General features: G+C 47.1%; 1 protein-coding gene across 11 annotated transcripts; it reads right to left on the reverse strand.

The window, feature by feature from the left end:
- Positions 1-1,798: 1,798 nt before the first annotated feature.
- Positions 1,799-25,685, reverse strand: ELMOD3 (ELMO domain containing 3). Of its 11 annotated transcripts, none has more exons than XM_057497046.1 (12): positions 25,508-25,529; positions 22,968-23,260; positions 19,626-19,703; positions 19,102-19,171; positions 16,093-16,161; positions 15,024-15,115; positions 13,707-13,830; positions 13,355-13,477; positions 10,593-10,723; positions 3,653-3,729; positions 3,232-3,359; positions 1,799-2,752 (listed from the first exon to the last, which is right to left on the reverse strand). In XM_057497046.1, exons 2-12 carry the CDS (start codon positions 23,019-23,021, stop codon positions 2,550-2,552), a joined length of 1,149 nt encoding a protein of 382 aa, XP_057353029.1. In that variant the 5' UTR covers positions 23,022-23,260; positions 25,508-25,529; the 3' UTR covers positions 1,799-2,549. The 11 variants fall into 11 exon arrangements, with proteins under 11 accessions (XP_057353029.1, XP_036786934.2, XP_057353031.1 ...); XM_036931039.2 differs by lacking the exon at positions 25,508-25,529 and adding an exon at positions 24,174-24,250; XM_057497048.1 differs by lacking the exon at positions 25,508-25,529 and adding an exon at positions 24,174-24,249 and having other exon boundaries at positions 19,626-19,702; positions 23,134-23,260.
- Between the last annotated feature and the right edge of the window lie 38 nt (positions 25,686-25,723).

A 25,723-nucleotide genomic window follows, 5' to 3' on the forward strand; every position in this document is an offset into this window, starting at 1 on the left:
TGTCTCACATTCCCAACCTGGAGAAGGTTGTGGTGACAGGTTCCAGATACATCTCCATTCAAGCCAGTATTTCCTCTGATGTCCTAATAAGCTATTGTGAAGCAGCTTCCAAATGACATGCTTACTGAGCAAGAAGACAACTTTTTGCTGCTGTGAAGTCTGGCTTGCCCTTCCAGAGGCATACTGCATTGTTAGGCTGATGCATCCAGGCCCCCATGGGGCTGCGGGGAAGCGCTGGACCAGCACTGGTTTTCACCCTGCCTGCTGCATCTGGGCAAGCTGTTCTTCCTTGTCTAGCCCTCACTTCATTTTTTTGTACAATGGGGTGGCAAAGAAACTAGAAAGCTACCTAGGGGGAGAATGGAGTAGCCTGAGTGGTCCCATCGTGGAGGGCATGACCCAGTGGGGAGAGAGCAGGGCGGGAACTGTGGGAGCCTGGACCCCGGTCCACTGGGCAGGGTAGGGCTGCAGCTGTCCTCACCCACCCTCACCCCTGGGCCCTAAGGGTTCTGTGGCTTCTGAGCTCTGATATGCTTTATTCATCCATTCCAAACAAATTCTGATCAGGTTCATCTTACTGATTTTGTGTCAAGCAGCACAGAAAAATCAGCTCCCTTGCATATCTCCCCCCATCCCTCCCTCCCCTGCAGAGAGCACTGTGGTCCCTGGGCAGCCTGCACAAACAGCATGGGCCAGGGATGATTTTTAAAAGGGGAGAGAGTAAGAGCCACACCAAACCCCTGGTTCTGACGTTTTGGGGGTTGTGAAGGATTTTAAGTCTCCCCATGAGAGGCCTAGGTAGGCCTTTCCCAAGAAAAACGCACAGATTAAGATTAATGATCAACTTTCGGAGGGTTTAGACACCCCCATCCCCCAGCCAGTCCACCAGTATGCCTGCAGCTTGTTGTTATATCTCTGAGCTATGTTATTACTGATTCCCCAGGTTCAAAGCTGCACACATTACACAGGAGAGCCACAGGAGCAAAGGGCTCCTACAGGGGCTGCAGGCTTCCCCTCCAGCTAGAGGGCCCGGGGACTGGTTCCTGGCTGTGCTGTGGGCTGAGCGGTCCTGGTCAGGTCTGCTGAGTTAGCCTTCAGGCTCAGAGCGAGTGAGAAGAATCTGCAGGGAAGGAGCCATTCCACCTGCCTCTCAGAGGAGAGCTTGAGCTGCAGTCTTTCTGTGGCCCAGCTCCACCAGGCCCAGCAAGCCCCCTGCCCCCTCTGCTGGTCAGCTAAGCACCAGACTAGAGGAAGTGAGGTGTACAGAGGAGTAGTTCAGGCTGGGCAAAGATGACACAAGGCAGACTGCAGTCTGTTACCAGCCCTGCTGTCGAGCCCACCTACTGGCAGCACTGGGGAGTGCTCTGCCATCCTTGGGTGACCATCTGCTGTCCCCACCTCCAGCAGGTCAGACCCAGATCTTCGTGCCTCTCCTTGAGGGAGGATGGGGGACAGAGCAGCACAGTTGGGCTTTTGCTTGCTCCCTGCTCCCCAGCTCAGTATTCCCCGGTCTGGGGAGATGGGGGCGAGAGGGCTAGCCTCCCCAGAAGCAAAGGTTAGGAAAACCCCAGTGTGCATGCCTCATATGAGTCACTGTGAAGAGCCAGGGCCACCTCACCCACTGGCTCAAGTGTGCAAGGAGTTTCTGGGTCTGTAAGTGCAAGATGGACGTCATGTGACTCAGCAAGCATTTAGCCAGAGCAGAGGAACCTTCTCTCCTGGCGTTCATAACCAGTGCCTTCACTGCCTGGCTCCAGGAAGGTGCAAGGCTTGTCTTGGAGAAAAACACTTGGGACCCTTAACCTGGAACAGTTCTTTATTCAAAAATTGCTGTTGTGTGGTTTTCCTCTTTCCCTCAACCAGGCCAAAAACCATCCTTGATGGGTCTCCAGGGGATGGGGGGCAGCCCAGCTGGAGGGCGGTTAGGATGGGCAGCAACAGAGGCACGCCTGGCTCTGCATCAGCAGCGGGAGGAGGGTTGGGAAGAGTGGGTAGGACTTTGCCCCCAGGGTCCCTGCTCCTGGAAGGTGGCCCTGCTGAAGCTTGTTGGTTCATGTTGCCCCACTGGCTGCCATTACTGCTTCTCCCTTCAAATTCTGACTACAGGGTCCCTATCCAGTCCCTGTCCTGTGGGCACCCAGGGGCCTTACCACCCTGCTGCTCAAAGCCAGAATTCTGGCACCTCTGCCTGGACTAGCCTTCACTGTGGGGACACATGGGACATGCAGGTGGGGCTCTCCCACCTCATGATCCCTCCCTCCCCTCTCCTTGAGATTACCTGGGACCCGACTCTGTGAACTGACTCCCCACTCAGAGTATGGCTGTGGAGGTCTGTGGGGAGTGGGGCAGTCTAGGTGTGCTTAATGTCTCATGTGGGTGAGGGTCCTTGGCTTTGCCAGCCAGGCCGAGGACCTTCCTACACCCCTTCTGCTGAGACAGGACGGGGCCCGGCCCAGCCAGAGTACTCCTCACATGGTTCGCCATTTGCCCTCCGAGAGCCCGTGTGGCCCAGCCTTAAGTCTTTCCATATGGTGAACCTCTGGGGTTGGTCAGATTAGCCGTGTGCCTTTGGGTGAGTGTGATGGTAAGTCACACACGCCTGTGAAGGTGAGATCTTTGGAGTGAGGGTCTTGTGGCCCGGAGCACTTCTGTGCTCCCAACAAGGAGGCTTGTCCCTTTGACGCTCTGGCCAAGTAGGTATCCAGAGTCTTGAGCAGCCGCCTCGGGCTCTTCTTGGCCAACGCCTCCAAGTCTGGAACAGAGAGTAGTGGGAAAGAAAAGCCTGGAGGGGGCTTCGAACTGCACCACACTCAGGACCTTGCACTCTCGGGAGCACCCTGAACCCAGATCCGACAGGGGTGGGTGAAGGAGTCCTCCAAGATGGAGAGATCACCAGAGGTGAAGACCGAGAAACGAGATACAGCACAGGCACCACACGTGATACCCAGGCCAGGACAGTCTCAGCTTCTGAGTAGTCAGTCCCACTGTTGGGCCCAGCTTTTGATTCAGAAAATATGGTCAGCACAGGTGTAAGGACAGAAAAGGAGGAGAGTGATAGCAGAGAAGGAGGGCTTGCAGGTTCCAGAGGGTGGGCCAGTGGACACTTCGGGAAGCTGAACTTGAGAAGGTGTGAATGGGGGCTTGGGGGAGGGAACTACAGCCCCAATCAGCCACCATCCTGGGGTCCCTGAACCTGGAGTTCAGGAGCCAGGTCTCCCCAGAAGAGCTTACCTTTGAGGACAAAGCCTGAGTCTGAGATGGTTTTCTGCTGCGTCCTCCAGACATGGGCAAGGTGGAGGAAAGTGGCAGCATAGAAGTGGTTCACCACGGGGATCACCTTTTGCTGACGATTACACTCCCTGCAGGACAGTGAGGCAATCTGCTCAGCACTGAACAGAAGCCAACCTGGGGGCTGTCTGCCCTCTTTCCCCAGGGGAGCCACTCCCCAGGCAGCCTTCACATCGGAGGTCAGGGTTAGGAGGAGAGATGGGCCAGGAGACTAGCCCACAGGGACTTTGTCAGGCAGTGTTCCCCAGCAGCCAGCAGGTAAGGAAGAGAGCCAGGGACAATGAGAATGAGGCAGCAGTGGGAGGGGACCAGGCGTGGCTGGTCCCTGTCAGCCGGCTGGGGTGGGAAGCAGTGAGGGACTCACCTGGAGAGACACTCCTCCCTTAAGGCCTGGATTGCGATACGGGTAATGTTCACAGACATCAAACAGAAGGGGAATTGCTGGAACAAAGGGGATCCCAGGTTAGTAGCAACCCATGCTCTTGCCTTCTGTTTCCTGTCATAACCTAGCGTGGCCCTCTGGCAGGAACAGCAATCATAACCCAGAGGCAGCAGCTAATATTGATGCTTACACTTAATTTTCACAATAATTTTCCATCCACCTTACAGATGAGGAGATAGGCTCAGTGGGCTTCAATAAATTTCCTAAGGCATTAGAACCAGGATTCCAACTAAGGTTAATTCACTGTAAAGCTGGTCTGCATAGTCCGTGCTAGTTCTCCAGCCTCTTCAACAACATATCGACCCATTAGCTTTCCTTGGTCATCTCCAGACCCCCTGTGGGCCACCCATGGACCTCATCATCCCTGGGATTAAGAACACGAGGGGTGAGGCTCAGTTATCTAATTCTATATAGGTTCTTAAAATGTCCCCTTCTCTAGGCATCTGGGTATTTGCTCATAAACACTTCATCCAACGCAGACAGAGAAGGTACAAGCAGGTATAAAGCACTGACTTACTGGCACACCCCATCTGTCAGAAACACACAGACCTGAGAACTTGCTGTGCAGGTCAAACTCCTGAGAGGAGGCAGCATGGGGTCCAAAGGTGCTTCACTAGGACGGGCCTCAGAATCTCCTGTGGGCTCTGCTTTAATGCTTTATTTTTGGAAGGACAAGTTCCTTCCTATTCTTTACTAACAAAAAGCCAAGCAAACGAAAAGGGGGTTTTCCCAGGGAATTTACAAATATTACATGGTAGTTTCCGATGTTGCACATACACGAGGATATCCATTCAGAGGCGCACACAGATCAGTGCATTCCTTAGTTTAGAACAAGAACCAAAGTCTATTTATCCCATCTGCCTCTGAGAAGAAAATCCATTACATTCTGATGTACAATTGTGCTGTATGGTAGCATGGTAGCTATTAGCCACATGGAACAATTTACTTTTCAATTAATTAAAAGTTGAGTAAAACTAAAAACTCAGTCCTACTAGCCATATGGGCCACATGTGCTTAGCAGCTACGATATTGGACAGTGCAGATAGAGAATATTTTGTTATCGCAGAAAAGTTCTATTTGACAGCACTGAATTGCACAGGGCCTTTTGGCTCCACAGAGATTTTTCTCAGGGTCTTTTCTGACACCTGGATTCCAGATCTTGGCCTGGCCACCTGCTGTGTGTCCTTAGGAAGGCCACCCCAACTTTATGAGACTCGGCTTTCCATCTCTCAAAATCAAAAAGGAAGTAAATTTTGAGGGCTGTGCAGAAAAGAGTCAACACAGCAGGCCTGAGACTGCTACTCTTGGAAGGTGCTGCTTAAAGGTTAGCCCATGGCTAGTATATGGGAACCTGGATGTTGAGAGGGTTCCCACCAATCCCTTCAGATGACTCACTGTGCCTAAACTGTTTGTGCAAACAATATGGTTTATACCGAACACCTGCTCTCCCTCTGTGATTCTGGAATTTTGGTGTGTGCTAGACAGACAGTGTCTGCATGATCAGTCCCTAGTAAAAACCTTGAGTACCGCATGTCTAATGAGTTCCTCTGGCTGGCAACCTTTCGTGTTGCACCATTCAATGCTGGAGGAATTAAGTGATCCTGTGTGACTCCCCTGGGAGAGGACTCATGGGGGCTTGCTCCTGGTCTCCTGTGGATTCTTGTCCTTTTCCTAATTTTGCTTTTAATCAATCATAGCTGTGAGTATGACTACATCCTCCCAGTGAATCACTGAACCTGGGGTTGGTCCTGCAGACCCCAGCACAAGTGCCATGCTGGGTGGAGTGAAGTCACTCATCTTTACAAAACTCTATGAGATAGGTTTTGTCATCTAGAGTTTACATTTTCTATTATCCCACAACCTGCTCCACAGAGTTGCTCTGAGGAGTAATTTAGATCACCTATAGGAAATACTAAGCACAACACCAGCCTCAGTAGCTGTTCACAAATGTTCCTAGGTATCAGCCTTGCCTCAAGATGGGTAGCTGAGGTCAGCAGCAGTGTATTTATACCTTCAAGCACTGCTTACTTCATTATCATATTTACTTGTATAATATTGCCCCTTCCTTTTTTTTTCAGTTTAAAAATAAATATGGGACCAAGAATATGGTAGCAACATAATTAACAGAGGGTCTAAACCTGGTGTTCATTCATTCTCAGGAACATTCTTGTAAAACCCACTTATTAAAAAGCAGTGAAAAGCTGGAATTGAGATCTGAATGCCTCGTTTCTTTCCACAGTCCGCTTGGGCCTGAGAAGTGTTGCTTTGAGTAAAATATACCACAAGGCTGTGTTCAGGCAGCTGGCTAAAAGACAGCAGAGGAAATCAGACCTGGCCACTTCTGGGTTCCCATTTAAAATTTCACTTCTCTTTATGCCTCATGTTTGTGTTCAAACACCTTTGAATACTGAGTAGGAAGCCAGCATCATCTTTTTTGTGGCTGCTGCTGACATGGCCCCACCCCTGAGATTCCAGTTCAGTAGTTCGGGGTGGGCCTGGGCGTCTGCATCCACCCAGGTGACTCTGGAGTGTGTTGCTGGCTGAGAACTGCCATTGTAAGGAGCCCACTGCTAGGCTAGCTGCCAGGAGATGTGGGTCTCGGGCCTGGCTTCGCCACTTACTATCTACCCAGCTTTGCCCAGAAGCCTTTACCTCTCTGATCCTCACATTCTTTTGCTAGAAAATGGAGATTCATAGAACATCTCTGCTCTACCTCTTTGCATGCTCGTCATGTTGATGGAGGGAACTAATGGATGGAAGGTGCATAGAAGGCTATACAAATTGTATACAAACAAACAATAAGGTGCTTCCTTGCCCACCAGCATGTAGCCCAAGGTGCCCTGCACCTCGGAGTGTCTATGCCCTGCACTCCTCCTAATCAGGACAGTGCAGCCCAGGTGCTTCTACACTGTGAGCCCCCAATACTTGTAGTTTCTGGCCAATTCCCCTTCAGTAGGATGTGCCAGGGGTACCTGAAACTTCAGTTTTCTCCTCTAGAACACAACTGGCTGCTGGCAGGGCTGGGCCCCCAACTGTTACTCTGATCTGGCACATGAAAACGTGTATGTTTTCAAGATTCATGAGGGCTTAAGGGCAAGTTTTACTTTAAAACCTTGGAATTACTTTTAGTTCACGGAATTATAAAATAAAGCTGGAAGGGACTTCCAAATTATTAGGCTGAACCCCTTATTTCATAGAAAAGCAAACCCAGAGATGTTAAGTGACTTGCCTAATAGCATAGCTAAATGATAACAGTGCAGATGGAACTAGCGTGTAGTTTCCTGATGCCTATATTAGCCCTCTTATTTTATCATATTAAGTTGGTGTTCCTTCTTATTTTCTGATATGCATACTGTGTAGTAAATATAAATCCCAGTAAATTCCACAAAGGCTGGTGGGCGAAGGGATGAGAAGCAGATTGGTCAGGCAGTCAGTCTGGGTCTGTGATGACCAAGTACCCACTCCTTCCTCTCTCTGTCTTTCCTCCGCCTGAGCTCCTCTTCCTCAGAGAGCTGCCTGGGCTGGCTCCCACCCCTTATTCAAGCCCCTCCTTGGAACCAAATGAGGGCATCCGAGGTGGCAATAACCCTCTACCTTGGCTTTCATACTTCTGCAGCAAAGTCCTAAAAAAGAGCCTTCCTAAATCACAAGGGAGACACTGAGGTCAAAGGTGATTTATGGGAAATACTCATTAGCTGTGGGACTTGGGCAGGCCACTTCCCTTCCCTGGATCTCCAGGTCCCCACCTCTAAGATGAGGGGCTGCACCAGTGATTGCTGAAGCACTGCTCAACCTCTGGGAGGCTGTTAGGACCAAGTGTGTGGCCAGAGGCCGCACCCGTTCACAAGCTAACTGGACAGTTCTCACACTTGACCCGGACATGCCTCCCCGCATCATGAAGACCACGGAATATGTCCACATTCTCAACATGGGTGTCATGACATGTCTCAAGACCAGAACCTAAGTCCCACTCTTGCCTCCTCCAGAGTTTCCTGGAACAGACAGGCATGGGTGAGGTTTTAAGATTTAATGGGTATTTCTCCCAAAAAGATACAGAGGTTTCCAGGAAATGTTAGCAATGAAAAACTGCCCACCTGGCAGGAACTGTATGATTATTTGCTGTATATTCAAGAAGTTTTAGATTCAAAAATATCTACCTTATTAATATGAGTATATGAGTGTGTGTGTGTGTGTGAGTGTGAGCATGCACACATGCACATACACATATGTATTCAACTGATTTTAAAAACCTAAGCTGTATTTATGTATGTATGTATTATTACATATAAAATGTATAAAATGTATTCTTACTCACGGAAATCAGCAGTTACTTTGATAACTAACATTCACTGAATGACACGTGTTTGTCTCCCACTCAGAATAACTCTACAGGGTTGGGATTATTTTCTCACAAGACAAAGGGCAAAGAGGTGGTGAGAATGAGGTAACACGGCCAATAACACTGTCACTGTGACAGTCTGTTCTGGCAACTCAGCCTGCTTGACTGACTTCTGCCCTCTAAGATAAAATGACCTGATTACACGTGGCAGGTCTGAACTTCAGCCATTCATTCTCAGGCTCCTCTCCCTGGCTGGGGCTGGCCGGTGCCCCACTGAAGATGTCTCCTATCAGAGTCAGGAGTCAACCAGTGACACATACATATTCTGTGCTCTTTCCACTGTGGCCTAGAAGCAGTGAGATCTTAATAGCAGCAAAAACACTCGGTGCTCATATCTTGGTTTCTAAATATCATTCTCCAATTAAAGGAATAAGAGCTCCTTGGAGAAGTGGTTGCTTCCTAGGCTGGAATCATACAGGGAAAATACAAGATGAAGCTAGAACATCCTTTGGTGTCTAGAAAGTAAAAAAGTGCTAAGAAAAGGATCGGGCATGTTGAACAGGCAGGTGCTTACCTGAAAGAACTAAAATGGCCAAAGCTGGAACAGTTTGAGCAACGTAATAGTGATAGTCTTGGGTGATAACCCACAGAATAAAATAAATATCCATGAGTCCATACTGATATAAAAAGTAACTTAGTAAATAAACAGATGAGCACAGGAAATTGTTTCTAACAGAAGAATTCCAATTAATAAATGTAGGAGGAATGAGGTTAACAGAAAATCACCATTAGAAAAGAGTTCGAGGAGAAACAGGATACTTACAAGGTCTCAAAGAGTCTTCCCTGAGATAGTTACCAAATACAAAGGAAAAGTAGTAATTTTACAGGGGAGAAACCTGGTAGGCATCAACTTAAGCACAGGATCAAGGTTAACCTCACCAGTAAGCAGTAAGCCGTGCTGACACTGCGTGCGCCAATGTGAGGCATGGGGAGGGCCATGGCATAACCGCAGTCAGACTGCACATGGCCAACTGAACCCCCTGAACTTGCTCTTTCTTTTTCATTTTGGTTGATGGCCACTCTTATCTTTCCAGTTGCTCAGGCTAAAAATCAACATTGACTCCTTTTTTCTGTACACCCACACCCACTCCGTCAGAAAAATATGCTGGCTCTACTCTCTTAAACCCGTATGTTTGAGATTCTACATTCAGAATCTGATCCCTTCACACTACCTCCTCTGCAAATACCTTGGTCCAAACCACTATCATCTCTAACTTGATTATAAAAAAAGCTCTTGCTATAGACTATTGTCAGCCTAGCAGCTGGTAGGATCCATTTTAAAATGTTAGGTTGGATCAAGTACTCCAGGCTGCTGAAAACCCTCATTTTACTCAGAGTAAATCAGAAGTCCTTACACAGCCAACAGGTCCTATGCCCTCTGGTCCCTGTCATCCCCATGACCTCCTTTAGTAACACCCTCCTGTGTTCCTTCTGCTCCAGCTGGCATCCTTGCTGTTCCTTCTGTGCCAGACACACTCCTTCCTCAGGACCTTTGCTCTACCTGCTCCCCCTGTGTGGAACACTCTTCCCCCAGATTTATTTACCAACATCCTCACTCCTTCAAGGCCTGGTTTAAGTCTCACCCTCTCACGAGAGCCACCCTGACCGTCCCATAAAGTCCTGGGAGCTCCTCCCACATTCTCCTAACCTTCCCCTACTTGTTCTTTTCCCTCAGCACTTACCACCTTCTAACATACTCTATACTTGATTTATCTGTCATGCTTACTGTCTTGTCTTCTGTGCTAGAGGTATCTTTGCTTTGTTCACTGAGGTATTCCAAGCCCCAAGAACACTACCTAGCACAGGAAATGCTGAATAAATATTTGTTAATGAATGAATTCCAGGTCCTATGGATCTGAAATAGACAAATGGCAGGAAACAGGTCCAATCTGTTTTCTAAAATGCTGGGTATTACCACATTTTACTGCCCAGGAAACCATCAGACCCAACCCCAGAGAGCAGGCCTGGGCAGAAATTGAGGGCTACAGAAGCCACTTCTGGCCTGTCCATAAGTCTGTGTCACCTGACCCTTGGGGGCAGACATCCTCCTCTGGGGCACATAAGGCTAACTCTCCTCCTTCAGGGTCACAACCTACCTATCCTGTGCAAGGTGAGGTGCAGCACTAACGTCACAGATGTGCCCAGTGCTTTTGTACATTAGCTCACTTCATTTTCCCAACCATGCAGCTGAAGTTTCCATGATTTCCATTCCACAGATGAGAAAAGCAAGGCTCTTAGGAGCTGAGGCACTTGCCTGAGACACACGCTAATGAGTGGTGGAGCTCAGGTTCCAGCGCAGGTCAGGCTGACAGGGGAAGCCCATTCCTGGTTTGCCTCAGGTGTTCTGAGAACCTTCAGCAACTAAAGATACTATCTGCGAGGCCCTCCTGGCTGCTCAGGACAGCTCTGTGCCCATGTCCTAGCTCCACAGCCCTCTCTTCTGACTTCCCACCAAAGCCGTACCTGGATATGATGTTGGGACAGGCAGAAAATCTCCTGCGCCATCAGCAAGGTCTTTGAGTCCATCACCAGGTACAGCAGATGCAGGAGGGCAAGGAAGCCTGCTCCTCTCAGGTCTGTGGCTGGATTTGCTCCTACAACAGAAACCACAGGGAAATCAAGGGTAATAGTGAGTGATGCTTACTGAAGCCCCTGTTCCTGTGAGCTTCAGGAATTTTACCTTTATTATATGCCACGTGGGGAGCCTGAACTTCCACGCCTCCCTGACTGTAATGAGGTGACCCTTGGCTTTGCTAGGGCAGTGTCAGAGAAGCAGGGAACTGGGACTTTTATTCTTCCCTGGTGCTAAGGAGGCATCTGCCTCCCATGATGTCCGTGGAGGTGAGAAGGGAACAGTAATGAGGCACGCTTGCCCTTCCCAGCCAGTGGTATCAGTGGAGGCCAGGATGGGCCACTAGGATGTCCACCCCAACCTGGCAGTAACGAGGTGACATCCCCCTTACGCCACTGGCTTGGTGTCAGAGGAGTCCTGCTAAAATAGATGACTTAAAGAAGACCTAGAGTGTCATTATGCAATATCCAAAATGTTGAGGATATCATAAAAAATCTGTTACACCAGGAACTAGGAAAATCTCAGCTTGAATGAGAAAAGACAACCAGTAAATAGCAACACTGAGATAACACAGAATTTGAAAGGGATTTAAAAGCACCTGTTGTAGACAAAATAATGCTCTCACCAAAGGTGTTCTTGTCCTAATCCCCAGAACCTATGAAAATGTTATGTTGCATAGCAAGGGGGAATTGAGATTATAGGTAGGACTGAGGTTGCTAATAAACAGGGAGATTATCCTGGATTATATGGGTGGGACCAATATAACTAGAAGAGACTTGAGAAGTGAAAGAGGGAGGCAGAAGAAACAGAGCTAGAGAAAGATGTGAGGACAGAATCATGGCTCAGAGAGATGCTATGCTCCTAGCTTTGAAGGAGAAATGCGGGGGGTCTGGAGAAAGTGGGAAAGGGAAGGAAATGGATTCTTTCCTAGCACCTCTGACAAGGAATGCAGCCTGGCTACCACACCAGTCTTACTCCAGAGAGACCTATGTCAGACTTCTGAATCACAGACCTGTAAGATAGTAAGTCTGTGCTATTTTAAGCCACTAAATTTGTGGTGATTTGTTGCAGCAATGACAGAAAACCTTACTAGTTGCCATAGAAACACCTTTGATGAGCAACTACAAACACACTCTGAAAAAGATGAACATCAGTCTCAGTAAAGAAATGCCAGATACAAAGAACCAAATAGAAAATTTAGAACTAAAGATTAATAACTAAAATCAAAAACCCACTGGATGGGCTTGACAGCAGAACAGAGAAAACAGGAAAGAATCAGTGAACTTGAAGTTGGAACAACAGAAAAGATTTGATCTGTTGAACAACAGAGAGAAAACCAAAATGAGCAGAGCTTTGGAGATCAGTGAGCTGTAACAGAGATCAAACAAAATGAGCAGAGCCTCTGGGACCTGTGTAACAATAACACAAGGTCTAGCCTTTGTCATCAGTCCCACAGAGAGGAGGAAGTGTGGGGCTGAAAAAAGTACTGGAATAATGGCTGAAAACTTACCAAACTTGGCAAAAGATACACACCTACAGATGCAGGATCCTGAGCAAACCCCAGATAGCATAAGCCCAAAGAAATCCACACTAAGACACATTGTAGGTAAATTCCCACAAACTAAAAAGGTCTTGAAAGCAGAGAGAAAAACAACCCCTTACCTATCCGAGAGAAATAACTCAAACCACAGCTGACTTCCCATCAGAAGTCATGGAGGCCTGAAGGGTGTAGCATATTTTTAAAGTGTGGAAAGAAAAGAACTATCAACCTGGAGTTCTATATCCAGAGAAAGTATCCTTCAGGAAGAAAAGGAAATCAAGACATTCTCAGATGAAGGAAAACTAAGAAAATTTATCACCAGCAGACCTACCTTTGAAACTGGCTAAAGGAAGTTCTTAAAGCAGAAAATGATAAAAGAAGAAATACTGGAATATCAGAAAGGAAGAACAATAGAAATTAAACATATGAGTAAATACAACAGAATGTTTCTTCTCTTCAGTTTTTAAAATTTTTGATGCTTGAAATAAAAGCAATGATGTGATCCTTAAAGTATGTAGAGGCATTATTTAAGACAATTATACTATAGATGTGAGACAATAAAGGGGCTCAAAAACACATTGTCAATACCAACAGACTCCTAATTAATTAGTTATATTCTATACGAATGTAATTTGGAAAAAAGAGCAATACAATCCAAAAACAGGTGAAACCATTTTTTTCACTCAAAAACTATGAAAAAGGAGTAGCACAACCCCAAAACAGCTGAACCACTTTTTTCACTCAAAAAAATAATACAAAAAATTTTTCATCAATATTTAAAGAAGAAAAATAAGAAACTAGATTCCAAATCACATCACTCCAGTGCTTTCCACCTCACTTTACAGTAAGTATTTTACAATAGCCTGCAAGGCTGCAGGTGAACTTTTCTCTGCTCACTCCACTTCAGCCACACTCCTTGCTATTTCCCAAGCAGGGTGAGCATGCTCTACCTCAGGGCCTTTGCATTTGCTGTACCGTCTTCCTGGAATGTTTTCCCCAGATCCCCTGACTCATGGAGCTGGCATGACAAGAAGAAGATGATCTAGGCTCTCACTCTAGTCCTGGAATCAAGGGGGGTCAAGGAAAAGAAGATGAACCATTCTTCTTGCTTACCCTGAAAGCCCAGATCCTCCCAGTGGTCTCCATGGAGGGCACAGTCAAATCTGGAGCCGGTCAGCTTCTTGTAGATGGTCTGGAGGACTCGGCCATGCACTGGGTCTTGGTTATCCAGGCCACCTGACCCAAAACACACCCATGCTCTCTGTTCAGAGTGCTCCTCAGAGAATGGTTCAGCCAAGATGCATCTGCACTGTGCTCAAGACACCCTGTTCTCCCACGCTTTTGCCCCTCAGCATGGCACACACAAGACACCTGGCTTAACCTTAGCTACAGACTGGGCAAACTGTGCTCTCTGCCTGACCACATACATACGGAGCCTGCCTTGTGGCAGCACTCGTGCACTCACACTGAGCAATGGTCAGGACCAAGTCCCTTTCTTCACAGAGGCCCTGGTGGAGTTTTGGAGGCCCGAAGAGGCAGTGCCGGAGGGCTGCAAGCCCAGTCCTTCGAATAGTTGGCTGGATTCTTTCCTGGGGAGGAAGTTGCAGGCGATGGGCAGAGTAATGGATTCACTTGCCTTAATGAATTTACCATCAGACTCAGCACAGATACCGTTCTTGCAGAAAGAAATAGTTTCCCCCAACTAACTGGTCTTTGGGTCAGTGGAAAGGAGCTGAAGTGGGGAAGCACCTGTTCAATCTCTGGAGGCCATCTCCAAGTTCTCTGTAAGTAGAAAGGCATGTCCCTATAGGCATTACTAGCCAGTTGTCCGCATTTGGTCCTCTGGGCTGTACCAGAACTAGCTATTCCACTGCCAGGAGGCTAGAGATGTTGGGCTGCGGGGCCCCGCCCATGTGGTCTAACAAAAGCAAGGCCAGTTTTCCCAGGAGGGTTGCTGCTCCTTTTGTATGTCTCTTGTCTCTGTCTCTCTCTGTCAAGGACATAAATGATAAAACCTAGCAGCCCTCTTGGCCTCCAGGATGAGAGAGCTGGTGGGGAGGGGAGTTGAGCGGGGACTGTTTTTGAGCTGGATACCTCTGAGCGGTGCCTGGGGCCTTCTGTCCATACACAACCAGCACTTCCTAAACCAGGCCAGGCTGACTTTTCATTGCTCAGGGCCACTGCTACAGGTCCTTGAACTTTCTGATTTTGGTAGCTTCTGGGTCCTGAGTCCTATCTTTTCAGCCTCTCTCTCTCTTGAGCCAGGTTTTAGTTTAAAAATCTGAAATCACATTCCTCTAAATTTATTCTTGGTCACTCAAGATAATACGATCCTTGAGAAAGCCTGCCAGCTTTTATTCCCCTCAATATCCCTTATTTTTCCAACTCCACATATTTCAAAATTTTCAAATAACTTTTGGTGACTTGAGGAAATGGAAGATTTTCCTACAATAGCCTGGAATTACTCAGCTCTCTGGACAGGATGCTTTGCCTCCTAAGGAACTACGGACCTCCCCATCCCTAAGAGGGAAGAGGAAGGAGCAGCTACAGGGACCTCAGTATGACAGGACCACGGGAGTGCTGAGGGCCCAGTCTCAAAAAGGCCACTGGGGCCTTGCATGAGGTATGGGCCCTTAGCCATCCATGCTCCTCAATTTTTTAGGTGAGATAGGGCCCTCAACTGGAAGCTTCCATCTTGCTTGCCCAGTGTCCTCTAGAAACGTGGCTCCTGGGAAGAAGGTGCCTTTGCTTGGGAACCTAAACTTCCCTGCTGTCATCATACCTTGAAGGAGGAGAGGTCCACAGTCTGGAAATGCTGCAGGGCCTCACTGAAGGAGATCAGCTGCCCAGGCTCACCTGAGTTGACCTGGCTTCCTGTAGCAAAAGGGAAGACACTCGAGCATTTGTAATGGTAGTCACACTGTCGCAAACATTGACTGAGTGCCTCCTGGTTGTCACCTCTGAGCCAAGGGCTGGCTTTCAGCTGCAAACACCAGACACCTGCAGCTATAATCAATCCTCTCCCAGGGGGCTGGCATTCCCTGCTGGGCCCTCTCCCTTTTAAGCCCAGGCCATTCGGAGGCTTGCTGGGCCAACCTCTGCAGTGAGAAGGGGTAGACCTGCAGTTCCCAGCTGTGTGGGCAGGTCACTGCCTGGAGTAGGTGTCTATGGAGGAGTGTGCTAAGGTTTGCTTAGGAGCCTTTCCTAGTTTCAACTTTGCCCCTTCTTACACCCTGATATGAATGACTCCCTCTCCATCCTTTGCGATAGTTCACAGGGGATTAACTTACCAGGTAGCAATGTAGGTGATGGCTGATGCAGTCCACTGCTACATCTCTCCAGGAGCCTAAGTGGGGCTCAGGCTAGCCAGGGTCCTAGTTTTACCCTCCTGTAGCTCCATCCAAAACTCTCAGTTAGGGGCATGAGATAATTTTCACCCAGCCCTCAGACCCTTCCAGCAGAGGGCTTTAGCCCCCATCTCCAGGGACTTGTGTGTACAAGTAAGTAACCTGCTCAGCCTTACATGGGACCCTGGCTGCCTGCCTCCATGCTTCTGCCCAGCCTCATGGCCCAGAAGAAGCCGATACTGACCATGGTCCTTCCTGTCTTCTCTCAGGGCTGGGTAGATGGCAGCCCTTTCCCCACGGTGTTCATTTCTATTCCCCCCCGAGGTAGAATGTCATCATCTTTGGCTTTGGAAAAGAGAATTCATTCCATGTCACATAGCTAACATGAGAACACTGGGGAATTCTGCCTCCAAACCCCAAAGTCACAGAAACATGAGCCACACAGCGGACGGGGCCTTTAACAGCAGCCAGGCTACGTGGAGAGAGTGTCATGCCTGAAGTTACCTGTCTCTGGCTGGATGTTGTCCACAGCTTCCCATTCTTCCTGGGCTCTGAGCACCTCTGTACTCACAACTGCAAGAGTGAGAAAAGGAGACCCTCTGGGGTGGAGGTGTGCCTGGACCACTGTTGCAGCCCCCACCCTTGTCTGCCTGCCGTGGGTTGTTGCCCTCAGATACCCTCTTCTACAGTGAGCTTTTGAAAAGACAGAACTGATGTTACCCCCATGCTCAAACCCTCCAGGGATTCTCCATAATTCTCACAACCAAACTCTCCAGCACAGCATCTGAGCACCTTCACAGGCTGGATCCTTCTGACCTCTCTAGCTCTGCCCTTGGGCAGGCAGGGCCACCTGAAGCCCCCTACACCTCCCACCTTCGGCGCCTTCACACAGCTGCTCTCCCTCTGCTGGCAGGCAGCACGCTGGGTGCTCTCGCCTGCAGACTTATTCCATTCTGGGGCTCCTCCTCCTCCAGGTAACTCTGACACCACCCTCACCTGATGTCTTCTCTGACCTTGTTTGTCTGGATAAGGAGCCATTCCTCTGAGACACCCTGATGCCCAGTGCTTATCACAGTGTTGTAGCTGTCTCCCTACTTTGCCAGGGGCTCCATGAAGGCAGGGTTCTCCAGAACTTAGCACCGTACCTGACATAAGAGGTGTTCAACAAATATCTGATGAATAAAGGAAAGCAGAATACAAGGGGGAAAAAGTAGGGGAAAGACAGGTCTTCTGCAGCCACTACAGCCTTTTTCCCCAAACCACAGCCGTCCATCTCTAGCCCAAATTGCCAGTGGTGTGTCCCACACTGACCTCTCTGATTTGCTATAGAAGGCATCAACCAATAACAGAAGGGTGGACAGCCTTCAGTTCAATACCAAAAGTGCTGGCCGCCCCCGCAGCCTCTGCAGTGAGAATGGTTTACGACAGCTCCTTTCTGCTTTGCCATCTTGGCTGGGGACATCGCAGGACAATAAACTGTTTTGAAATTATACTTGCAAATTAAATAAAATGCTGCTCCAAACTCAAAACACTAATGGATAATGAAAAAGAGAAAGCTGCTGGGAAGCAAAGAGGATAGTTGCTACAAGCACTCTCTACAGCCACAGGGCCTTGAATATATCATTCCTACCTGGCTGTTTTCTTTGGGTAGGTTACTTAACCATCTGCAATCACTCATGGGACTGTTACGGATGATGTAACTCTTTAGCTTCTTAGGGGAGTATGTGGCCCAAAGGTAAGTACTCAGTACATGTTTGTTAGTACTACTGACACCATCAAGGACTTGGGTCCGGCAGGGCAGCAGACAGTGGTAACTGGTAAGATGGGCCCACGGTCCTGAATGTCTGGGCTTCGAGGAAATTCAGTCTTGCCAGCCCCCATCTGGGGTAGCAGACACTGAGCCTCAGGGCTTCCAAGCTAGACAGCAACAGAATACAGAGTACTTGGATGGCAAAGAAAATAAAACTCACTTCTAGCACGCTGGACCTTTGGATATCAAAAGGGGGGACAAAGCAGCTGAGCAAGAAGAGAGGAGGGGAGCAGCTCATAGCACTGAAGGGGCTCTCCTCCCTGCACCTCCTCACCTGCCCAGCCTTATGGACTCTCCACCCCTCAGGTTCTTATTGCAAGCAGCTTGACTAATCTTTGACACCACACACCCTCACCTACAAACAACATGACCAAAGGTTATGAGCCAGGAGCAGACCTGTCACCAGCAAAAGTGAGGAAATTTGCTGTGACAGCAGGTTAGTCAACAGAAAGTGTAAGGTCTCAACTAGCAATTGTAATCTGAGACCTAAAAACTAGAGACAAATTCTCAAACCACGTAAGGGCACCTCTTCCCTTTCTTCTTGGAATCGGGTAGACGACTCCTGTATCTGAAGATGATCTTGCCAAAAAATACTAATTTGTTTTGATTAATAAAAGAAAATAGAGGCAAAATACTAATTTTCAGCATAATAAATGCAATGCACACTAGTTTAGTTGTCTTTTTTCTCTCTCAACTGCTTCCTTTTTTAGGCTTTCTTCTACTTATTCACATAGTAAAGAGCACTGCTGATCCAGTCAGCCTATTAATTTAAATTAGCTGAGGGCACTCTGAAAAAACTGTAATTGCTTAAGAGGCTTAAAAATATCTGGCACATATATGCCAGGTGCACTGAAATATAAAGTATTGTGACATTTAGGCAACACCTCTAATAAATGTTAGGCTTGTCATCACACAGTAAAGACAAAATTCCATTGAAAGAAATTCACAGACTTCCAAATAACTTTTCTCCATTAGGATATTTTTAAGAAGCCCCATATTTTTGGAGATCACATTTGCAGACTGCAGAATTTAAAGATAACAATACATACCAATGAGTATGCACTGTGATTTACATTCTGTGCACAGACCACTCTACATTAACTCAGCTAATCCTTATAGAATTTGCATTATACTGGTTCTCATATGATCCCTGCTTCACAGATGAGGAGGGTGACAGAAAAGTTAAGGAACTTGCTCAAGGTCATGTAGCTGGGAGGGAGAGAACCAGGCTTTAAATCAGAGATATATGACTCCAGAACTGGTGTTTCTGAACTGGTGAGTGTGACTTTATGTGTAAAAAATAAGCAAGTGGAGTGAGCTTTAAATACAGCATAGGAAAGAACCATGTAAAGCAGATATAATAGGATACCTTCCAAAGTTTTTTCACATAGACTGTTGTATTTCACTATCTTAATACCCCTTTGAGGATAAAGGAGGCATTAGTATTTCCACTGTAGACACAGAGATTATACGATTTGCTCAGAGGCACACAGTAAACTACTAGCAGGGCTAGTAGAGCTAGATTAGAACTCAGGTCTTTTGACTTCTAATCCAGTGTGGATTCTAATCTTCCTTTAAGTATGATAAATCTATAAAATTCTATAGGATAAATGGTGAGAGAAATTCAAATGATTAGAAAGTAGATCCATGGGGAGCTGTACCTTGGGTGCCACCCAAGCTTTAGGGGCCCGAGGGGACCTTACCATTTGGCTCCCATCCATTAGCTTCTGCAGTCAGGGCACGGAGGATGCCGTTGTTCTTCAACTCTGAGATCTACAAGGACAGCTGACCTTCAGTGTGAGGACAGCATCTATATCCCTCATCCACACAAACATGTCCCACCCACTGTATTGAATATCCTTGAAACTGAAGGCCAGAGGATCTGGTCTTCCTTGAGGGGTTGATCAAAGCCAGTCTTAAATAGAAGCACATGGAAAACTCCAACTATGGTGTAGAAGTTGGGCAATGTGGGGACCAGTGCATGCTGTCCTTGAATGGTAAACAAAAATGCACAACTCAACTGAGGCCACTGTGCCTCTGGTTTTCCACTTCACTGCAGCAACTACCTCATTAGACAGAGGTCATTGCACATTTGTGCCCCACACCTCCCACCCCAAAGCATGAGCTCCTGGAGGGTAGGGTCTATGCCGCCCTTCGTCCCTGGTGTCTGGCAGCATGCAACAATAGCTTGTATCGGCAGGGGTATCGGGGTGTAGGTGATACGTACAGGAATCCCTCGGAAAGCCAGAAGAGCACTGTGGTCCTTGTTAGATGTTGGAGAGTGCCCAGCACACATGTTTTCAACCTGTGCGACAAGCCAGGGTTAACCTTTTGGGCATGCATCAGTCCCCCAAAGACAACAGCTGTAATGCTGCACCTGTTCCCAATACTACACACAGAAAATGCATGAACTCCCAAGAAGTCAACTACAAAGAACAATGTAAGGAAAAGCTTATGTTTAATCTAGCCTTAAGAAAAACTGCAAAAAGCTTAATTACTGTTATCACAAAAATCTTATACAGATTTCTTGGCTCTGCTACAGGCCTCAGGGCTCTGAGTAACTTAAGTTCAGTGAGGCAGTTTCCTCATTTTTGGTCTTCTGCTTAGACAAACCTTTTGCCTATTAGAGTTTTAAAAAACCACTTGACCCAGTTTTTCACAAATTTCACCAATACAGGACTAATTTTCCTAACATGTTTAAACAAAAATCTTACAACTCAATAAGGGAACAAAATAGAAACAACCCAGTAGAAAAATGGGCATGGTTATGGACCATTTATACAAAAGGAAACAAATAATTCTTATACACATGAAAAAATGCTCAACTACTTAGGAGAAATGTCAAATAAAACTACTCTGAAATAATGTCTTTCACTTATATTATCAAAGACCAAAAAGTGTGATAGCATACTGTGCTGGCTAGAGTCCCAGGTGTTAAAACACACTGAAATGTAAATTGTTACCACCTCTACAGCTTGACAATACCTGACAAAACCATACATACTCTGTACATTTTGGGCCTGCTACTGCTTTTCAGGAATTTGTCTAACAGATATACTCATCCATGTGCTGAATGACATGCTTTACAGCATCATTCATGGTACCACTGTTTATAACTGCAAAAGGCTGGCAAACCTCCGGAAGTCCACTAAGGGACTAATCAAATTAAAGCACACCTACTCAATGACACATATACAGCCATAAAAAATAAGAAGGTGCTTTAGGAACCATATGGAACAATCTTCATGATACATTAAGTGTGAAAAACAAAAGGTAGAGCATATACACTATTTTACCGTTTGTGTTTTTAGAAACATATGTGCTTGTTTCTGCAGACTATTTCCAGAATTATACCCAATGAAGTAGTAACTTTGCCTCTAGGAGGAAAGGTGGGTAGCTGCAGGACAAGGGTGGAAGGAAGTTATTTTACTATGTGTATATCTTCTGTACTTTTTGGATTTTGAACTATGTGAATGTATTATTTGCTCCAAAATACAGACAGAAAAATAACAATTAAAATAAAACAACTAATAAAATAATCCTTGCTTATGTCAGGTCCTGGAGTCCTAGACTTCCTTGTTCCCAAATCCCTCCCACACATCTCTCAATGAATAACTACTTAACCGCAGCTTTGATTTCTTCATGCCCAGGATGCAAGAATGGCTGCCTAAACACACCACAGCTGAACACACTCCTCCGCAACTGGCCTCATGATGCCTGAGCACTTGTCATTTCTCCCTTCAATCTGATGAATAGGCTTGCTGCCCCCGCCTCCATCATTTGGGTCACATAGTTTTCCTCCAGAACATACCCCACCTCCACTTTTTCTGTGTCCTCTGGTCCCTGCAAGATCAGTTCCATCACCTGCCTTACCAACGGGGGCTACAATGGTCTCTCCCTAAGTCCTATGACTCTTCTGCAGGCAATACAAGTTCCTCTCCAGAAGGCCCACGTGATGAGAAAACAGCTTCTGTGAACTGCTGCCTGGGCATTTTGCAGTGTGACAGCCCTGCTCACAGAGACTGGACATTTAGATAAGGACCTGAGCATAGGATTCCTGCCACAAGTTTCCACTTTTCTTTTCCTGGGACACCTTTTTTTTTTTATTGCAGTATTGTTCATATACAATCTTTTATTGGTTTCAAATATACATCACAGTGGTTCAACAGTTACCCTTATTATTAAATCCTCACCCCCCCACACTAGTGCAGTTACTATCCATCAACCTAGGAAGATGGTACAGAATCATTGGCTATATTCTCCATGCTGTATTACTATCTGCATGACCAACTTATATTATGATTGAGATTCTGGATCTCTTTATCCCCCTCACCCTCCCCACCCACCTACAATACCGCCCCCTTGGTAACCTCCAGTCACTTCTAGGTGTCTATGAGTCTACTGCTGTTTTGTTCATTCTATTTTGCTTTGTATTTATATTCCACATACAAGTGAAATCATATATGGTATTGTCTTTCTCCACCTGGCTTATTTCACTGAGCATAATACCTTCTAGGTCCATCCATGTTGTTGCAAATGGCAGGATTTCTTCTGGGGCACCTTTTAAAATAACCACTTAGAGCTGAGTCTGAGGAAAGTCAGTGACCCCCACCCCATCCACCTCATAAGTAATAGGTGCTTGTTACTCTCCTCTCCATCTCCTGCTTGCTCATGACCTGGGATGGAGGACTGCCCTTCCACCCCCATTTCTGGGATATGCTACTAATAAATCCTGTGACTTTGTCTGTGTAAGTGCATTGCAACTTCGCCTTCAGAGTGACCCTGGGGTTTTCACATCCTCCAGCACAGCCTAACTTCACAATCAGCCTCGGCTGCTTCATGTGTAGGGATCTTCTCTTATGCTTCTTTTATATTTCCCACACCTGTTAGCACACTAGTAGGCACAAACTATGTCTCCAAAAATATTTGGTGACTCATTGTGCTAAACAACTCCCTGCAGGAGTCTGTGTACTCAGGACACATTCTATCCTTCTTCTCCCTCTCCTATTAAGTCACCTCCAGTGTCCCAAGACTGAACAGTTCAACCGTCTTAGTACAGTGAAGAAAACCTTCTTGGGCCCGCAAAGGCTTCGTACTAGTCTGGGCCACTGAATCCCACAGGCTCCATTTAAAACCATGTCTGGGCCAGGTAGGGAGACAGGTAAGGAATGCAGGGTTAGCTGCCAGGCTCAAAGATGCCACACTGAACCAAAAGTTCTAAGGATAATCAGGCCAAAGCGGGTGCTTGACAGAGAAAGAGCCAATAAGGTAAACAACTCTAATCAATGGATTACCAACTTCTTGGGGAATTCCTCATTGAAATTTTCCTCTCACTCAAGTGAATCCAAAACAGAATCCCATGACCCACTTAGAAAATAAGCTACCAGGAAAGGCAATTGACCCAGAGGTGAATAAAAGCTTCTCCTAAGAGAAGAAAAATAATTATAATGAGGGTTTTCCCTAAACATTTCCAAAGTTCCCTATTCTCTTGATATATTGTCTTAATACTAATAATGATATATCCCAAACCAATACCTTCTTTCCCCAGTTTTTAGAAGTGCTTGCTTACCTGTCCATCTCTTAATTCCTTCTCATTATGGAAAGAGCAAGATATCTCATTCATGACTCAACTCATTTATTCAAGTGAGCTGTGTCCTTGGGCTCAGAAAGTAGTTTAATAAGGTCTGAGGTTAGAAGCTATGGGGACAGCCAGAGACCCGACTGCTCTACCTTCCCCTTCCTTCTTGGCAGGCATCCAGACTACGAGCAAGAAAACAGTCCCTGTGGGCCATCACCAGGGTTGGAGGGGAGGTGGTTCTGTAAGCACGGAAAGAAGTCTCTGAGGTCTCTGAAGTCTCAACTCTGTAAAAAAAACAAGAAAGAAAAAAATTAAAAAAAGAAAGCTGGTTTCATCATTCAGTTATGCCTCTGTTCAGACAACTGACTTTAAAAATCTTTAAGGAACTCTAAATTTATTCTGAATAAATAAGCTCCTTTAGCCAAATGCCTACCTCTTACCATCTGTGCCACTGGATGGAAAGAAGGGGATTCTATAGAGTCTGAGGGCTGGGTTCTGTGTCCAGAAGGCAGCAGCACCTACATATGTGGAAGGGTCTGTTTCTGACAATGAAGTTACTGGGATCTGGGGCAGTTTCTTAAAGGGATGAGGCTAATGGATGGCACCTTGGTAGGTGATCTTGGCTGCAGTGCTGAGACACAGGTTGGGTCTGGAGACTTACAACACTGTGATCTGGTTCCTATCATAACAGAATATCAAAACTCAACACAATGCTTGCCTTCCTCTGCTATCATCAATATTGTACATGTCGCAGCTGCTCAGCCAGTTTGGCTAACTCTAAGTCATCTCATGAGTCCACCTTAGGAAGACTTGTAGGGGACGGCCTTTGTCTTCCCCCATGTCTGAACGCAGAATAGGGAAGCACCAGCTTGAGAACAACTGGTGCAGTCCTTGGAAGTTATCTGCCCACAACAACACATCTTGTCCTTGAAAACGAGCCAAGACGCCTCACAGTGAAAACAGGGAGACCTTGGGGACGTGCAAAAACACCACCCTTGCTTACTGGGCAGATTCTAAGAAAATCAACAAGATGTTCTGGCCTGTCCCCCCTGAGAAGGGAAAGATGAGTATAGCATTTGGCTGAGGTCCGAGAAAGGCAGTATAAAAATAAAGGAGCTGCGCCACATCGAGGCTGCTGCAGCCATTGTCTGTCTGTCTGTGTTGTCTGTCTGTGTTTTTTGTTCACTCCCATTTCACCCGAGTGAGTGGCACACAACAAGACTAGACAGGTTCACACCTCATCATGGGAGGAGTGGACATCACGGATGCCAGTCACAACAAAAATCCAGATCAGAAGTGGACAGATGGATGACAACCATACATAACTGACAACCGTACTTCACAGACTTGGGTAACTAAGGAAGGTGGGTGGTCTATGATGTCAGTCCTCCACTGTGGGAATATGATCTGGATTGTCTAAGAACTGGCCGCCAGTAACAAGCTGGAGTCTTTGTTGAGGGGTAGGATGCACTGATTCCTAGCTCCAAGAACAGGAATACCTCCTGTCTCTCGAGTTGCATTTAGCTCACTGTAATTTATGGGGGAGGGCAGTGTCCCTTGGTACCTCAGGATCTAGCTCTCTCCTGCTATGTCCTCTGGGGCCTCAGCATCGGCCTGCCTTTCCTTTCCCTCCTCCCTGAACTCCATGACAGCATATGACCAAACATTCACACACCAGCCAACCTGAGGAAGGTGACAGGGAGGAATGCTAACAGCGATTTCAGGAAGGCTCTTCTGTTACTGTGTATGAAATCAATCAAGCAGCGTAGAAGCATGATAAGCTTTACACACCTGCTTGTGCCTCAGCTAAGCCTGGAGCACTGGCATCTTCAATAGGGACAATTATTATTTGTATTGGAGAAAGAAAAGAGCAAAAACTGTCAAACTTTCAAATACCCCAAGTTAATGAAGTCACTCTCACCAATATTAGGCAAGTTCCTTAAAGCTGTTGTGCCTGAGGAAACGACCCTCCTATAAAGTTGGATCCTTTTCAAATTAAGTATTTATGATGCAGTCACTTTAGATGAGGAGCTACATTAAGGGGTATGATTTTCGAACTGCTTGTTGGAATTCAAACTCTGAGTGGGTATTTAATCTAGACACCGGGTCCACACCTTAAACACAAATGCGTACATAGGTATGGCAATCATCTTTTATTCAGGCTTGTTGCTGGGCGGTTCCGCATCACCCCACGGAAGGAGTCCCATGGGGACCCACCCGGAGGCCTGCCCCAGGCCTCCGCCTCAAGCAATGCCATCCTAGGGGGGCGCCGCGGCAAAAACTACGGACAATCTGGGGGGTACAGGGCTGGCTGCTAGCCGCTGTGAAGCTCGTATCTCAACAGATTCCCAATCCACCAAGATACCGAGCAGACAGGGGCTGTGTGGGGATTCCGGCCAGAAACTTTCTCACCGCTTGGTGGGGAACCAGGAGAGCAACTTGCCTCGGGTCATTCAGCGAATCTCGGCAGACAACAGACCATAACCCAGGTCTCCTGTCTGCCAGTCGGGATTCTCTGGCTTGCAACTCACAGCCTTGACTCGCCTCAGGGCGATCATTTCCACGCCACATTCCTCCTCCTCAGACGTCCCCCGGGGTCTCGCCGGACGCATCCCCGAAGTCCCCCGAGCGGTCGCAGCCGGGGCCCGGCAGCCCGGCAGGGCGCCTCCGCGCATGCGCCCAGAGCCCTCCGTGCCACCTCCCAGCAGGCAATGGGAACTCCACCCCGCAGATTAGTACGAAGAGCC

This window comes from Manis pentadactyla, chromosome 2 (genome assembly GCF_030020395.1).
Source record: "Manis pentadactyla isolate mManPen7 chromosome 2, mManPen7.hap1, whole genome shotgun sequence".
Classification (NCBI taxonomy): domain Eukaryota; kingdom Metazoa; phylum Chordata; class Mammalia; order Pholidota; family Manidae; genus Manis; species Manis pentadactyla.